Source organism: Mchenga conophoros, linkage group LG1 (assembly GCF_057382185.1).
Source record: "Mchenga conophoros isolate Kocher_MC1m ecotype Shallow Benthic linkage group LG1, M_conophoros_male_GT1.1, whole genome shotgun sequence".
NCBI lineage: Eukaryota > Metazoa > Chordata > Actinopteri > Cichliformes > Cichlidae > Mchenga > Mchenga conophoros.
This window is the reverse complement of record NC_140526.1, coordinates 9,311,626-9,329,531: the sequence shown is the minus strand read 5'-3', so window position 1 is coordinate 9,329,531 and position 17,906 is coordinate 9,311,626. Positions and strand designations below refer to the sequence as shown.

General features: G+C 39.5%; 1 protein-coding gene across 2 annotated transcripts in view; it reads left to right on the top strand.

Annotated features, from left to right (window-relative positions):
• Positions 1-1,459: 1,459 nt before the first annotated feature.
• garre1 (granule associated Rac and RHOG effector 1) overlaps positions 1,460-17,906 on the top strand; it is a 41,503-nt gene continuing 25,056 nt past the window's right edge. Inside the window, exons 1-3 of one of the 2 annotated variants that reach the window (XM_085248932.1) lie at positions 1,460-1,547; positions 15,445-15,779; positions 16,313-16,881. In XM_085248932.1, the coding sequence (XP_085105058.1) occupies positions 16,378-16,881 (504 nt within the window). In that variant the 5' untranslated portion in view covers positions 1,460-1,547; positions 15,445-15,779; positions 16,313-16,377. Of the gene's footprint in view, positions 1,548-15,444; positions 16,882-17,906 lie in introns of both variants that reach the window. The other variant, XM_085248855.1, reaches the window with a different exon arrangement.

The window sequence follows — 17,906 nt, the reverse complement described above, 5'->3', positions numbered from 1 at the left end:
CCAGATCAAGTGCAGGCGGTATCCTTTAAAGCTGTGCAGGTGTCTGCTACCTGGAGAGGTTGCATTGTTAAAGACAAGTTTGAGACCTTAGCGCCCCCAAGTGTTCTTATTTAAGCATGAAGTACAAGATGTAACATTCTCTAACAAACATTAGGGGGCGAGAAAACCTTATCCAGAAGCAGCATTAAATTGTGCTGGATTTTATTTCGTCTTAATCTTCATTCCATGTAGTCACAAACCCGTTCTACACTTCAAGCAAAAGATATAATGCGATTTTTTCTCAGCTCACTATTTGGGTTCCCTTTCATTTGAATAACTAGGTTTCCCTACTTTTTCAATCATGATGTTTGATGCTTTCCATGTTTATTCTTACTTCGTGCCTTTGACTATATTGGTTATATTTATGTTATTTATAGTTATCGTTATTATTTATATTAGTTAGAGTTATATTACAAGAATCAAAATTGAAGTGTAAGGTTTAGAAACTAAATTAAACAATATGGTAACGCAATCTTATATTATTTTTAAATGGTATTTAAGGCGGTGTTGTAGGAAGACAAAATATCCGGTTGTTCAGTCTGACGTCACTAGCCGTGTCTGGGTCTAAACTCCGCTGCAGGTCCATATATCAAACGATCACTATGGCATTATTGAGAGTTGAAAAACTGTCTAAAGTCTTTCATCTTTAATAAAATGATCAGCGTTCTGCTCTACCGGGTGTAACAATTGAGTTTAACATCCAGGCATCCATGAAAACGGAATTTATGACATTTAACGGAGTTAGAAGTTAGCAGGGAGTTAGCTCGCTAGCTTCTATCTAAATACAATATAGCATGTCCTGACTGCAGGGTTTTGAAAACAAATTAAAACGTACATCTCTGTTATCACTTCCAGCATAAATGAAGACAGAAAACTAAACAGCAGTGACGTTTGTAGGGTTACTGAAGTTGGGCTAGCTGGTATATAATGATGTGCTACGTGACCGCTAGCGACACAGCTGTGTTAGCATAATATAAACAAGCTAACTTTTTTTCCACTGATAAAAGTTAACGTGAGTGTTCTCAGTGGTCAGAAACAAATGTAATCGCATGGCAGGATGCTGTAAAAGGACCAAACTTCAGCCAGGAGAACAACTGAGATAATCCATCCACAATACGAGGTTAGTCATTCATATACTGCTGCATGGGCTGGGCTGTAGTTACATCCTAAGGTTTTAAAAACTGAGCTTAAATAAATGATTAGCGGTAATAAAAGCCGAGGGAGGTCAGTGATCACTGACTGTTTTAGGAGCTTTTTGAGATCAAACAGAAGAAAATACATAACATTAAACATGTTAACAACACAAAAGCCATATTAAACGCAGACTACTTTAGACCCGGAAGTAGGAGTCGTCGCGTCATCACTGAACAACCGGTATCTGATAAAATATTGCTGATTGACGGTTTTATTGTGAAAGTCTCAGCGGAAGTGTGAGTTTATTGACTTGGTTTTGATAGTGGTCACACAGACAGGGAATTCGCTGTCAAGAGGGTGGATGCCTAGAGCTGGTAAGCGATGCTTTGATTAACTGAACGCGTACTGTAATAATTTTCTTGTGTTTCACGGGAGCTTGTTTTGTCTTGGCCGCGGTAGTCCCGGCTGTTTTGAGTCTGTGGTGGAGCAGCACCGGGCCGCTTACGTTAGCTGGTGCTTTCTAGCAGCGCTTACAGTCGTGTCGCAGAGAGCTAGCTGGTTTGCTAACGCTAGCTCGCTTAGCTGTGTAGCTAGCTTGATTAGTACTGATGTGTCCATTATCGGACGCACCTTTATTTGACGTGCTTATTTTTCTAAGTCGTGTTAAGCAAAATAATGCAACCCCATAATCGCTAAGACAAGTGTTTTCAGTGAAGGCTCCAGAAGGACTTGACATATTTGTGCAACTGAACGCTCGTATGTACACAAGCCCAATTTCATGTGTGCTGATAAAGCGCATCCGCCTCGGCTAGCGAAGGAGGAGAGGTGGGTTGACGCTGTCGTTTGTTTCTGTTAACACTGCCCCTTGTTTATATCTGTGCACGATGCTTCAGATTTGATCATCGTCTTGACACTCTTACGTGCGAGATTGATGTAACAAGCCTTAAGCTTTTGTAATAACCTGGATTGACTGCGTGTCCGATAACGGACCTGGGCGTTCTCGGTTTGAAGTTACGCGCTGCAGTCGGTGATCATCCGCCGCACAAAGATGGAATGCAGGCTAACGTTAGAGACAAGCTGGCGACACGGACGTTATTTACGGTTCCTCTGGCTACATACTTGTTTCTGTGCCTTTCTGTGCTCCGGCTTGCTAGCTAACACGAAAGCGAGCGTCTGGTTCTAAGTGGCAGGCGGCTGAGTGTCAAAGACCGGGGAAAGCAAGGGACCTAGTGTGCTGGGTACCCACCGGGGGTGGCATTTCCCCGTCATTCGCTTATCCAGCGTTTGGCGTGTTGATGCCGCGAAAGGCTTTCCGGCGACACCGCGTTTAGGGCGTTAAAAGGCCGTATTAATAGCTGCGACATAGTGTTCCCATGACTTGGGCCATGTCATCGCAGAGTTTCGATGAAACCGGCTAACTGCGCTTGCGGGGATTCTGTTACACCTTCCTGCTAAATAGTGATCGTGTTTGACAATAACCCCCTTACAAAACTAGCTAGCTAGTTGGTTTTCTTCCCCGCTGGGGTTTCAGGATTAAGTAACAAGCTGTTGTAATAATAGCCCTAGAGTAGCCTTGCTGTGTTTAATAACACGTACAGAGCAGAGCAGCAGTAATGCTGTAGAGGTCTTGATATCGTATCCTCAGACATGCTATTATGGTCTTTTAATACTCGCCTCTTGGTTTACATTAATTTCGATATATTGACCTTAAATAATCGTACTATAAGTAAAGTAGAAACTTGCACAACTACATTGATGTCGATGTTTTTATATAGTCTCTACAGTACAGAGAAGATGAGTGGAGTTGTATTAATAAATAACGTTGCCCCACTTCTTTGGAGGGGTGTAGCCATCTACAGTCTAGCCAGATGTCTGTCGTTTGAGATCGTGTGGATGTGCTTGTGGTGAAAGTAGAAGCTGTCCTACTGTCTGATCGTGTCTTGGCATAGGATATCACCTATGATTTGAGATGTCTGTGCGCTGATTGGCTATTCATACGTGCAAGGTTTGCCATGAGCAGCCACTCTGATGAAGACTGATAAAATTGTTGTCATTGCATGATTCATATTTTCTTGCTTGTTAGGTAATAGGGGTGTGCAGTTAATTTGATTTCAATTACAATTTTTGCCTTCCAAGGGCTTTTAAATTAAGATAATTGGTATAAAATCCACTTTAAGGCTCTTCTTTCACCTTTGAGGAGCCTCAGTTGATTCCCTGTTAAGCTCTGTTTGGTTTAGTTCAGCTCATGTCAGTTGAATTATAATTAATATTCATGAAGATCAACTTCATTAACGTATTTTCTTGAAGTTTAATAAAACCACTGTTTTTCAGTGGCTTTGTTGACCCTAACACACAATTTCATCTAATATTGTCCAATAGGTGGTTTAGGTTTGCTGCCTTCCAAAGTAAAGATGTTATCATTGAGAAATGCCTGTAAAAGGCTGTGATCTTTTAAACTTTTATTGAAAGTTGTTTTCACTCAGATGACTGTGTTTGTCACTGGTGTTCAATGTTTTTTGTTGTTGTTGTTTTTTATTTTTTGTTAAAGTGAAGATGTATGGTAAAGCCAGTACGTTCCTTTTGTGGAGTTTTGCATGCATGTACAACTGTCATTAAAACAACCCTGAACCTTTGTGTTGACATCTGCCACAGCTGTGTCTCTGTGGAAATACATGCTTTGCACTGCAAAATTCCTGTCTGTTTTAAACTCAATTCCTTTGGATAGCCTTTGTGCCTGAATGGGCACCGTAGCTGGTGGACTAGCACTGAGGCTCCAGTTGTTTTCATACTATTATTTGTTGCCAGTATTTGTCAACATGTGATATATATGACCTGGAGTGCCATTTTCCTCAGTCTAACTTTAAATCCGGATACATGTATGAGGAAGTCAGCAGTCACAAGATTACTGTTTGCACTTGCATCGGGTGGAGTGCAGGCACTTCATGGGCCTGAATGATATTTCCTTAAACAAAGGAGTTTTATAGTCATTATTGTTCCACGTCAAATTTATGTAGGTGAGTCTTACAGAGACATTTCCACTGAGGGGGAAGTAGGTGATAAACAGGAATTCCTTCATTTTGTGTATTTAGTTTTACTTAAAAATTTTCATTTAGACCAGAAAGATTTGCAAGATGTTATGTAGCCAGTAACTACAACTTCCAGAAAGTTGGGAGTCTGTGTTAAATGTAAATACATTGCAATGATTTGCACTGTTTAGAGTTTGCGTTTTGTACGTAGGATTTAAATCTTGCATTCAGTTGGATAGTTCAAATACTGGAACTGGGAAAAGTTATTGCTTACTGAAAAATGGCTTTTCTAAGCTCAAAAACAAGCTTTTAATGGCGATTACTCATGGGACCACATCTGGCTCACATATAGCTAAGGCAAAGAATCATCTCAAGTAAAGAGCCTTTTTTAATGTAAATGTTTGTATTTTGTTGTTATTTTTGGCTGCATTTGAAACAAATGTAATTAAGCTTGAGTAAATTAACTATAAATTAAAGGTTACTTTTTTTCTGGTAATTTTTGTTTAATACATGTAAAAAGTTCCTTGGTAGGTGCTAATTGATTCCCTGTTGCCATTAGCTGATGCTGTGAGTGTGACATGATTTTGACATATAGATGTCTCTAGACTTTGACTTTAATCAAACATGTGAAATTTGGGACAGACTGGACAATTTACATTTCACATGTCTCTGATCATATTAAATAATTTTCAGCTGCAACCCATTTTATTCTGTTAATCTTTTTCCTTTGTGTGGTTTGTGTTTGTATTTTCCTTTGGATGAATAAAACTAACAGTATTTATGTGTGTCAGAGGGCTTGGGTCTACCTCTTTCTCTTACATGGGCTGTTTCAACTCTGTCTGCTAGTGTGTCATGTAGGGCAGGACAATATGGTCATAAATATTTATCATGATATATATTTGAAAATTTGGGATAACAATATAACTGACGATATAATTGATGCGAGACAAAATACTTTACAACTCCACAACTTTATTAGTGCAAAAAAAACCCCATCAATGTATTTTCAATTAAACAAGCAGCTAACAAGCATACAGTGCGTATTACTCTGCAAGGCTCCTGACTACAGTAGCCGTAATGCTCTGACAGTCCATCAAGCGGTCCATCCTTCGTAGCTTACGAAAGTCTTACTAAAACATTTTTTGACAAATTTTTGAGCGCCATGTACCACATAAAATTGGTTTGAGCTAAGTAAGCACAACCAGAATTCATACATAAGGTGCACCAGATTATAAGGGGCACTGTCGATTTTTCAGAAAATCAAAGGATTGAGGGAGGGAGGGGGCTTCTTCCTTGAAATCTCACCCTTGTCTCCTGGGAAACCAGTTTAGCCTTAGTTTGTGGTCAGCTATTTGCCCCTCAGTCAAATGTTCCCAGTGAGAAGCATGACTGTTCATGCACCAGAGATGATCAAATGAAACAAGACTACCATGAAACTCTATAGAGAAACTTCTCTTTATTAATCCCTGCAGAAAATATGCAGCTTAGACGTTGGGATCAGTTACTAAAAATCAAGCAGTGGAGATGGCAAAGATTTTATAGATTGTTGTAAGGTATTTCAGTAGTGAATCAAACATTTGTCCAGTGTTTAAATGTTTCATAGTCTGCACCCTGTGCCATACCTGCCAATGTATTGTATTGTTTTGAAGCACTCAGTCAGTAAACAGCCTTTCTTTATCCTCTGTGCAAAGGATTGTCATTTACTGAGTTTTGTAACTGTGTGAGAATTAGGAATGATAAAATCTGTACTGATTTATGGGGTTGCTTTGCTCACTTCAAATCTTTGTTTTGTATTTGCTACGCAACGCTTCAGGAACAGTGAATCGGCTGCTGACAGCAAAGCGTCAGCATTTTGGTTGTTTTTCACATCCTTGATGCCAAGATCTTGTCTTTGAATGTCTTCAAAAGTCTGTAACTTAAATGCAAATTGCGATCAACATGCATATTTTATAATTTTGAGCTTTAAAATGAGTTTTTATTCCCATTTCATTTTGGCTTTTTAAATTCACTTTTGTTTTAAATAGTTTCAGATTTTTGTTAATTTAAATTTAATTTGTTGTTTTGTTTACTTTAGTTTTCATTAGTTTAATTTTTTAATTTATTATAATGTCAATGGTATTTTTTTAGCTAAAAACTTTAAGTTCAGAACAGATATTACAATGCAAACAGCTGTGAAAGCAGCTGACTCAGTCACTTCCTCCCACTGTCCAAAGAAATGCATGGGTTAGCTTAATTAGCGATTCAAAGTTGACTGTGTTTGTGAATGATTGTTTGTCAGTCTGTATCCCACCTTTAAGCTAATAGCAGTTGAATCAACTCAAGATAATTAATTAGCTGTAGAGCTGGGCGATAGAACGATAACGATATGTATCGCGATATAACTTTTACTCGATAGAGAAATTAAGCTATCGCGATAGACCTCGCTGCTCTTGTCCTCTTAAAAAAAAAAAGGTCAGCCAATCCAAACTAAGTAGCGCAGAGCCGAACCAATCACAGCCGCAGTGTCACGTCGCGTGACTTGTTACGTACAGCACAAGTGCCAAGCCACACGTGTGTTTGTTTGGGAAGCAGCCAGCGGGTAATGGAGGAAATGAGTGTGCCGACTAGAAAAATCAACCGAGCGTGACCGAAGAGAAAACAGATGATGGTTCCAATGCCGGAGAGATTGTCGAACGGAAGAGCCATAGAAGTTCCGTAGTGTGAAGGTATTTCGGCTATTTCAAGTCTGACAAAAAACAGAGTAGCGTGCACTGTAAATTGTGCCGAAAGCAAGTCTGGAAATACAATAAACTGGTGCATGCGTCACACTGTGCGCCACGTTATTGTTTCGGTGAAATGAATTTCTACAATACTGTTACTGTTAATTCTACTCTCTGCAGTGTTTAAATGCTTACATATACACACAGTTACTGTCCCTCCACACACACGATTCGGTTCTGCTTCTATGCCGCAGCTTTGTTTACTTTTTCCCACCGAGGCTTCTAGACTTCTGATTGGCCAACATTTCTGCACGGTTAGGAATCTAGTGCCACCTGCTGCTTTGGCATGTTCATAGCAGCGTTTTCCTTCATTTCTGCCTTTATGTGTGGACAGGATTATTTTTTTAAAACGAAAACGGAAAATCTCCGTTTTCAAAAATACCCGTGTACGCGTGGACGTAGCCTCATTCTCTGACTGGAAGCGCTAATTCGTCATTCGGCTTTTGTCGGACTAAAGTAACTGTTAAAACTGTTTGAAAAGCTAAGCTATACAACAAGGAGAGATTGAGAATTTCCTTTTAGTTCTCAGTTTATTTGATATTGACAAAAGTTAGTCAGTTTTGTCTGTTATTCTGTAAAACAAACTAAGATTTATTTTTAGAATTAATATTTTGTTTCTAAGTGGAATTGACAATTTAGTAGTCTGTTTCGTTTGTTCTGTTTTGAAACTTAAACGCTTTAGCGGCTGCCTTTTGTGTAGTTTGCAATATTTGCCTTTATTTATCTGAAAAAGTCTCATGTTCCTTAAGTACATCTACCCTGTTGAACTTATTATGGGAAATAAATATTTAAATAAAAACAAGCTGCTGATTATTTCACATTTTACTTGTGAGCAACGGCACATTTAAATCTTACAAATATAGTTATTTGGCTTATATCGTGATAGATATCGTTATCGCCTGAAATGAAAAAAACATATCGTGATATGAAAAAATCTCATATCGCCCAGCTCTAATTAGCTGTTGACAAAAGGGATGCGTACCAGTTTAATAAATTTATATAGCTTATTTATTTAACAGTGGGGTCAGATCAGTACTTGGTATAAGAAGATGCCTTAAGCCATGGTCTCGGGATCGAATAAGAAGTGGTAAAAGCTAGATTGGTGCAGCTATATTAATGATAACATGCATAGTGCTATACTTGGCTTGATTTTCTTTTACTACCCTATTTAGATTTACGGCTTCTGTGACACCTCTATATATTTTGTCATTGTGGCTAAACGGGAAAGGTAAATTCTATCTTTCTTTTTGGCTATAAATACAACTCTCATGCTTGGCATGTAACACAACCTGCAATCTCAGTATACAGTCTGCTCAGTTTAGGCTGAGGAAAGCATTTTCATCCCCACAGGTTGCCACCAACCTTTTATGAATGGAACTGACGTCAGAGCCTTTCATCACAGCTCTCACTTATTGAAACCCACTGGTTAGGCACAGTAAACATGGTCTATTGTACAGAGTTATTTGAAGAGGGTATTTGAGCTTATTCCGATTGCTTAATGTTGACTGTTGAAAGGTATTTAGGCTTTGTGCAAAAGCTTAGATTAGATCAGATGAGATGGGACTTTTATTTAATCAAATGAGATTCATGCATGCATGTCAGCTGACATCTTGATTCCCCGTTAGACTTTAATAAATTTGGGACATATGCTTTTTGTTTGTTCTTAGGGTGATGGAATGTATTAATATAAGTCAAAAGCACATGTTGAAGTCTGTGCAACACAGACGTATGAGGCCTGTGAGTGTGTCCTTTGTGAGTGCAGCCTGTTCACTATTTTTATTGGAGCCATAAGCTACTTACAGTGTGTGTGTTAGGACACTACAGGTTAGTCTAATATTATCCAGCCAGCTGTATCAGCCTCTTGACTGATATGTCTGAGCAAACTCATAACAGTGGTACTTAAGCAGTAGGAAAGGTTTCACTACTGCTTTATAAAGTGCAAATTCTGCCAAAAAATACAATTTAGCAGAACTGGAAAAGTGTTTAGAAACAGTCTTTTGTAATACCTGATTATAAAATCAAATTTATTTTTAGTTTCAAGCCAAAAACGGGACCAAAACAGAATTAGTTATGGGAACAAAACCACAACAATCAAAACCCGCAATGCCTAAAAAAACAGGGCCAGGATTAAAAAGAAAGAAGAAGACGAAGAAGAAACAGACTATATTGATGGGGGGAAAAAGTTGTTATTAATATTAATATTAAATTGTAGCCAAGACCTTTATTTTTCTCTTCCTCTTACAAAGTCATGCAGCTGCATGTGCAAGTGTGCATGTGTGTGTTTTTTCTGTGTGCTGGTATGAGGACACCAGGGCTGCCACAATACTCTCCTTGTGCTCTGTGGGCAAGAGGAGCCTGGCTCAGCCCCTATCACACAGTTGCTCACGGCACTTGTCCTGTCATTCGGACTGACCTCCTCGACCTGTCTGCCGATTCTCAGACTTCACTGTGACTTATCTGCTCTTTGGAATGTCTTCAGTAAAACACACAGTGTAAACTTTGCCTTCCATTTCAATTAGTGCATCATTTTTTAAACATGCACTTTTCATGTTTACATTACATTTTGTGGAGATGTTTTGCAGCATATCAGTTTTTCTGGCCCATTTTTCTATACTCGTATGAACCCACATTAAGAGTGTTCTTGGGGAAATGCATTCCTTTGCTTCATTGGCAACAGATGTAGAGGAGGACATTTTTTTACTTTGCGCTGAACCTTTTGGAGTGTCTAAAAACGGGGCAGTGTGGACTTTCAGGGCAGCTGTTTTGCCCATGAAGGCCGAAATAGACTTCATGAGAGAGCTAATGTCGGGCCTGTGGCTAGAGCATCAGAGGGCTTGTGTTTGCCTCCCAGTGGCAGATGGATAAGGAGCTGTCAACATGGGTAACAGCTGCCCCATCTACAGCTATTAAGCCACCTAGCTTTGAAGTAACAGTGACACAAATATGGCAGAGTATCCAAAAGTAACTGCTGTTATGAACTCTGAAGGTTGCATTAATTAACACAAGGGTGTTTTAATGTTGTAAAACCTATAGAGAAATTTGAATAAAATAAAATGCAGACCCCTGCCAATAGTCAAGTAGAGCTGATCAGTATGAATATCTGTTACAATACAAGTGTAGCCCAGACAGTATTATTTAAGTAGTTGTGGCATTTCTGAATTATTATCAGTATTTCAAGGATTTGTTGCTATTATACTACCTCATTTTTAAGGTAGTCCTTTGTAAGCAGTTGTTTGGCCAGCAGGTTGTAAAGACAGGTACCATGACTTTACTACATGCCCAGTGGCATACTTGGCTTGAAGTTTTTGTTACTGGCGACAAGGAGCTTGCTCCAGGAAACCTAAACCCCCTTCCTGTTGAAGTTGAGCAGCTGACATGTACGGCGAGTGGGGAAGTAGGGCTAACATTAGCCCTAAGCGGCTCCTGCTGGAGGAAGGACACTAAAGTGGGCTGGCAGAACTCCAGTGCATCCGGAGGGACGCTCTTATCACACGTGTTTGTTTGGGTGCAATCTCTAACACACTGTGCCCTGCAACAGGAGGCTGTCAGCCAACAGAGCTACCCTAAGAAGCCAATAGGCCTCATTAATATTGATGCCGTGTCTGCTTCTCTTGGGATATCCTCTGCCTGCAGAGTTTTGTTGCCAGGAAGGAAATGTAGACCATGAACACTCTCTAATAATGTCACTTTGTTGTTTGGGTTGAATTGAGTCTGACTTACAGCACTCATTTAATGTGTTGTTACTTTTGTTGTTCACAGCCCTAAAAAAAAAAAAAACAAGAAAAAAACATAACAAAAACACAACTACTGAACACTGGTATAGAATGATGGGCCTGCCAAATAAGATGGCATTTACTGACATTGGCTGAAAAATGTAGTGTGTCACCAATTTTAAGCTGGCTAAATGATTTTAACTGTGCTAGATTGTGTGACGAAGCTATTCACTTTTTTTTTCTTTTTTTTTTTTTTAAAGTGAAAGATAATAGAACCACATTCCTTATACTAGGCTCAGATTAATACCATTGTGATTGTAGGGTAATCTCGATAGTATGAAGTTAATTGACAAATTTTTTTATTTGAATCAGCATTTTGTTTCTTCATTTTTTTCCCACTATCACTGCTTTTTTGTTAATCTTAAGAGTTTCACTTCCTTTAAGCATATCTTATGACACTGTCCTGGGCAACATCTAGAGCTGAAGTGCGAAGTGGCATATAGACTTTAGGCTGACTCCAAAAGGGGGTCAGTCAACATAAGCCCCCTTTTCCATTAGTGCCGACATGGATCGACTTGCCGCAGTTCGCCATATTTATCAGGGTTTTCAATTACTTTATTGTACCTGGTACATAATACAAAAATAGTACCTGCTTGGCCATGATTCCAAAGTGATCTGAGCAGGTACTGAAATGTGACGGCAGACTCCGTGGGACTGATTGGCTGGTTAGTGGTGTCACTAGATGAATCATGAGAGCATCTCTTTCACGAAAATAAGTCTGACGAAAAGCCACAGTAGCAGGTTTATCATCACCTTGACGTCGACCTTTGTTGTAGCTAATTATGTCACGGAACACTCAGGTGTATTGCTATAATGACGACCACACACATTAGGTGGTATTCGATTGTAATTGAAAACCAGACGATCTGAGTAGGGGCGAATGGAAAAGGGGCTATAGACTCAGCATTAAAAATCAAAGTCAAAGAATTCTTTTACTATTGGTGTATAGTTTCCCAATTTTTAACTACTTAGATGAGGGTGATTTTTCTTATTATCTTATTAATTTTTATTTTAAAACTCATCCAACTCCACCTGGATTATTGACTTAACAGTTGCTTTGATTGGCATGTGTCTTAACACAGGGAGATGAAACCAATAGGTGTCTTGTACTTAGCTCACCAATTACTAGATAGCTAATCAAGCCAAGTAGTGTTGGCTGATGAATAACCACTCCATGTGCTTGTCCAAATAAAGGAAATTACAGCTAAAAAAAACAACAACCTAGCATCGCTGCAGCCACAAGAAGCGGGGAGACTTCAGAATGTGGACTCACTTGTCACATCACAATAGCTGTCAATCTTTATACTAAAATAATATTATTGTGAGGCAACATTGCCAACAGTACTGCTCTGAATGTTTGACAGATTTGTTTTTAATTACCACTGTTAATAAAAACGTTACATCCATGTCTTTGTTGTAATGCACTGGCAGCTTGTGTTCCCTTCAGGTGGATTTCAAAGAACTGCAACTGAAATTAATTCATTTAAATACATCCATGTTGTCTCCAGCTACCTGGGTCCGTATCCACAACAGGGTATAATCACTGCTTAAGAAACGATGTCCAGACTTCTCTCAGCCTTGGCGTCCAACTTTTCTGGTTGATAACTGAGACATTCTCAAGCTAGCCAAGAGACTGTTTCTTTATTTTGACCTGGGTTGGACATGTTTGCAATGCCTCACCTCAGAGGCCTCCAGGAGGCCCTCCCGAATGACTGAGGTCCTCATCCTATCACTAAGGAGATTCAGGAGGCGGGAACAGACACAATTTATTTCTGCTGTTTGAATCTGCAGTCTCATTCTTTTAGTCATAACCCACAGTTTGTGAGGGAAGTAATGCAGATTGACAAGTCAGTGAATAGCTTTGCATTCAGATTGGCCTTCAATAAAGCAAACTGGTGCATCTATAGCACTGTAAATGCTAGACCAATCCACGTGTTAACCTCTTACTTTACTTCTCTGCTATTTGTAAACAAGAACCCTGAGATACTTGACTTCCTCTATTTGAGGCAGCAAATCTAAAGAGGGAAAAAAAAGAATAATTTCATGAAGATTAAATATATCCAACCTTTGTTTTTCCAAACCACGTTCCTAAAGCTGTCTAACTGCTGTCCACAATTAGTTTTAATTGTTTCCAGCTGTGTCCTGGTCCTTTACGTCATGCTGTATGACTAGCAAGCTAGTTTTGTTCGATGTGGTTTCCTCACTGACCTGTTTAGTATATTCATCAAGTTGTTTTGAAAGAAGACTAATCTTCCACCCATCATTTAGCCAAAAATAGTGTGAATGTGTGAGAACAAAAGTAGCCAGCTCTGGGCTAGCCGAGCTTAGGTTTCACATTTACTTTGTAGAAGCTTATATCCTATTACTTATGTCAACTAGCAGGCATTGTGGGCACCTGGCAGGTTCTCACTGTGCCAGTAATCCCTGGGATTTAGAGGCCTGCTGCACTGTTGCCCTAGTTAGCTGCTCTTAACCATTATAGACAATCATATAAAATTAAAATTTGCTATTCCTTCATCAAATACTTCCTAGAGAAAAGTTTTGTTTGTTTGTTTTCCTGAAAGAGAGCGTATCTACAATGCCTAGAATTTCTCTGCATAACTTGGTAGGTGGTAGTATAATTGATATTTTTGTACCACAACTAGATCTGAAAATTTGGAAAGAAATTATAAAGTAATGACAAATAATCATTAATTCAGGCCTCTAAAATGAAAGGATTTCCTGCTTTTCTTTGTTATATAACCCTGCAACCCAAATATTTTCTGGTCTGTTTTAGAGCTTGAACAAATAATTGGTTAATTGAATATATAGTATAATAAAGTTAATTGCATTACATTCTTGATACAGATGTGGGGTATTAGATCTTTGAATAAGCACTGACTAATTTAAATGTACAGCCAAGCTCCAGACTGGTCATCCTAGTTATCCCTGCAGGGTTTGTCTTGTAGTAATCACCCAGTTTTGTTTAGGAAAAGGTTGGCGTTAACATATTTCACTGAATCTTCGTCAATTGTAAACATGCAATACTTGCTGAACAAGTGTTGGAGATGAAACCTCCTGACTACGATGTACATTTGTGTGGTTGTTTTTAAGTAAGGTGTCCTTGTAGCAAATTTTCAAAATAATAACTGAAAGACTAACTACTGTAATGTAAGGGTTAAAAAAAATTGAAAGCACATTTCCCTTGTCCCTTCAAGAGGAGGTCAGTAGTTTCCCTTGGCTCTGTCTCTCAACTCAGTGGCCCAGGACAGATAAGGGTGGGCTGATTTTTGCTGGGCGTCCCCTCTGTTTGTGAAAGGAAGTGAGGTTTTGAAGGTCAGGCGAATGTTGGCGGAGATGCGTAATGGAAGCTACCCTGTATGTGGGACTACCACACAGCTGCTAAACCTACAGTGACAGCATCCTGGATGTGTTACCTAGCTGGGAATAATATTTTTTTTTTTTATCTGCCGTTCCTGTTTCATTCCAAAACATAATTGTTTTCAGTGTGATGTTACAAGATAACAGTCAGATTTCTGCCTGGTATATGGAAAGCCGTTTCATGAAGAAAATGGTCGGTCAGGATCATGTTCAGTGTCCTATTGACTTTATTGTCATAAAGAGTGTCTGTTTTAGTCTTTAGTGCCACGAAGCTCTCTGCAAGTGCATAGCTAAGGAACTGGTTTAATGGGAATGTATTCTTTGTTCCTTCCTAAAACACTGCGACCTAAGATGAGAAAAAGGTTATTTTACACCTGCGGATTTAAGGCATGTTTCTTTTGGATCAGTTTACATGAAATGTTTATTTATTTAACTTATATGATTCCAGATTATGTTTAGTATTGTTTTATTGTCAGGAATCTTATTAACTGTGGTTTGTCTTGAGACCTTCTAAATTGCAAATCTTCTGACAGTCACAAGCTAGAAGAGAAGTGAGGCCAAATCCACTTTAATGTTAACAATATAAAATATTATATTCCTAATTCAGTGAAAAGGCCAAAGGGAGATGGAAAAGTCACACAGAATGAGAGTATTGTGACTCCTACTACGTGTAGTTCAACAGACCCCGCAGTGTCTTCCAACAATGGCTTCATGCAGGAATTTCTGTCTGCAGCTGTGTACTGCTAAACCAGACACTGCCAGAGATTCTTTGCACAGACGCTCAGTGAGGTATGGTATTAGTAATCGTCTAGAAATGTACAACTAAAGCACAGCTCTTTACCAAACTGTAATACAATATTAGCAGCAATTTCAGGGAATTGTGGCTGATCGCATCCTTCCCAATCAGTTTTCTAAAATAAAAGCCTTTGAGTGTCACTTCTGGTTTACAACACATAATGGGTAGTACAACTTTATGGTTGTGGTTTGATATCACTGATTGGATGTCACAGCAACTGAACAAAACTAAAGCAAGTTGATATTTTGTGGCTTGCCTATTGTATTGTAAAGTATACATGCTTTCTCTTATTGTTTTCCTTGTCACCATCCAGTAAAGGTTTCATACTAGAATATTAGTTGTTGTTTGAAGGCACATTACTTGACAGTTTATACCTGCGCCATTCTATGTACTAATCCTAAAACTTTAGAAGTCAGCTGAAATTAGCCATGTTTTGATTTTTGTAGAGCAGCCAGTTTATTTTAGGTTGTCACAGTAAAGCAGTTGAAATTAAGCTCATCCTTCCTCTTTGACATGATGTTAACACTCTTCTGTGTCTCTGCCCTTTCCTCCCTTAGGAAATGACCTAGAGGCCTTACAGATACATTTGTGCTTTTGTCGCTCTAATCTGCATCTGCAGAGAACAGCGAGATCTGGAAGCACACTTGTTTCCGCGGTGAGTAATATCTACCTCAGCCAGCAGACGTGGAGAAACCGGGAAGCTGCTGGAGACTTCTGACAGGCAGACAGAGCTATCAGCTGGCCGCTTGCTCACTGCCTGCCGTGTCCTGCTTTGTGAAGAGGATTTGAGACGGACTGGATCTGTCTGCCCTTCGCCTCCCACTGCTCCTCTGCCAGCCACTGCAAAAGAAAAGACGAAGCCACATCCTCTGATTCCAGCATTTACTTGCTTGTGTGTTGTTTTCCTTTTTAAATTGCCATTTTCCTTCCGTGCTGTTGACCAGTGTGTCATTTTCCTCGGATTCATTTTTGCTTTCAGCTTTTAAAATAATTTTCTACTTTTACTGGCTGAAGCTGGTATAGGTTTATATATGTAAATACATAAGTGTATATACTCTGCATACTGTATGAAGGATTCCCCCCCCCATTCTGAAGGAAAGTTAATGCACTTTAAAACTCGGCTGTAATACTTTCCTCCTCTATTATGATCGTTTTGTTTGAAGCTGAAAACAGAGTATCTGGACCTGTGTCTTTGCTGTTTTTTAAGCTAGCATGATGATTTTGCAGCAGGGCTGCATGTGAGTATTTTACTCAGCTTGTCGGTTTTTGATCACCCTTCAGCCTCACCCACTTCTAAGTTGCCTCTCTACAAGGCATACTGAGATGAACCTCTGTGAGGTAGAATCCTTGAGCTGTCTTTATACCTAACTTGAACAGTTTCAGGGCCGTTGAATTTGGCGTTTTGTTTTTTTTTTTTCTAAAAAGGACAAGAACACTTTGTGAGGAAAAAGAAACTACAAACAGGAGCTTCCGGTGCTGTTGCACCACCTATGTATTGTTGTAGTGCGCAGGAAAGTAAAATGGACTACAAGCGTCGCTTTTTGCTCGGCGGGTCCAAGCAGAAAGTGCAACAGCACCAGCAGTACCAGATGCCTGAGCTAAGCCGGACCCTGAGCGCCTCTCTGGCCTCCTCTTGCTCTGCCTCTTCACCCATGGGCACTGGGGTAGGCATGTCTGGCAGCTGCCACCCACCTCCTTCTGGCACCTCTACCGCTGTTGCCGATATCCAGCAAGGCATCTCAAAATATTTGGATGCTCTCAACGTGTTCTGCCGGGCCAGCGCCTTCCTAACAGACCTGTTCAGCAGTGTGTTCAGGAACTCTCACTATTCCAAAGCAGCTATGCAACTGAAGGACGTGCAGGAACACGTCATGGAGGCCGCCAGCAGACTGACAGCAGCAATAAAGCCTGAGATCGCCAAGATGCTGATGGAGCTGAGCGCTGGAGCCGCCAACTTTAAAGACCAGAATGACTTCAGCCTGCAGGATGTTGAGGTAAGTCTCCAAATCACACGCAGTCTTTCTATGTGAACTTTTAAAGTCCACATGGTTCACAAAGACAACGTCAGATTGTTTTGACTTCAGTAAAAAACTGCTACAAAGAAATTTTAACATCAATGTCTAAATTTTGTTAACTAAGCTCACAAGCTGGGGTACTAAAGTTAGCCATGACATACTTTATCATATTCATGCACTCTGGAGAGGGGGCTAAGATGCTTAGCTGGTCTCTGTTAGAATGCTGGCTTCATGAATCAGAGTTTCCGGGCTCAAATAACATTCTAATTCCCAATGTTAAGCTGGTGTCAAGATCTGAGGGTGAGGTGTGAAAAACACTGCGGATGTGAGAAGAAAAACAGTTTTTGTCACCACGACATCTTTCACCAGTACTAAATTTGTTGAAGTGCACAATGGTTAATGCAGGCTGCAGCAGAGGTGTTCCTTATGTAAGTTTAGTAAAGGGTCTGTAGACTGTTATCCAGAGGCTCACTGCTAATGTCATTATTATCTTGCTGTCTTCTTTTTGTATGTCTCCCACATTGTCTTTTATTTTTTTGCTGTAACAGTCCGGTGCTATGTATACACACAGTGATGGGACAGATTTGTCATAGCAAGATTCATCAAACGGCATCCTGATCTGCATCTGTCATATTTTGAATAAAAACTGTGTTTCTGCTCAAGAGAGTTGAGGACTCTACAAAAGAGGAAATACATGGAGTCTATTGGAGACTAATTAAACTGTCAATCCAAAAAATAACAGCATACAAATCCTATAGTTCTTATAAAAACCTGTTCAACTTTTTGTATGAAATCTAGGCTCTGTTTGACAAACTCTCAACTCAAGCCAGGTTCTTGCACACAGGTTAAATAACTTGCATTACACCTTTCAGGACACAATGATAAAAAAGAAAATGGCAAGACTAAACAGGTACTTGTGTTTGTAATGGATGATAATAATCATCGGTTGATTATGGAAAATAAGGTATTTATCGTCGCAATTCCAGTTTTCAATTTTGCTGTAA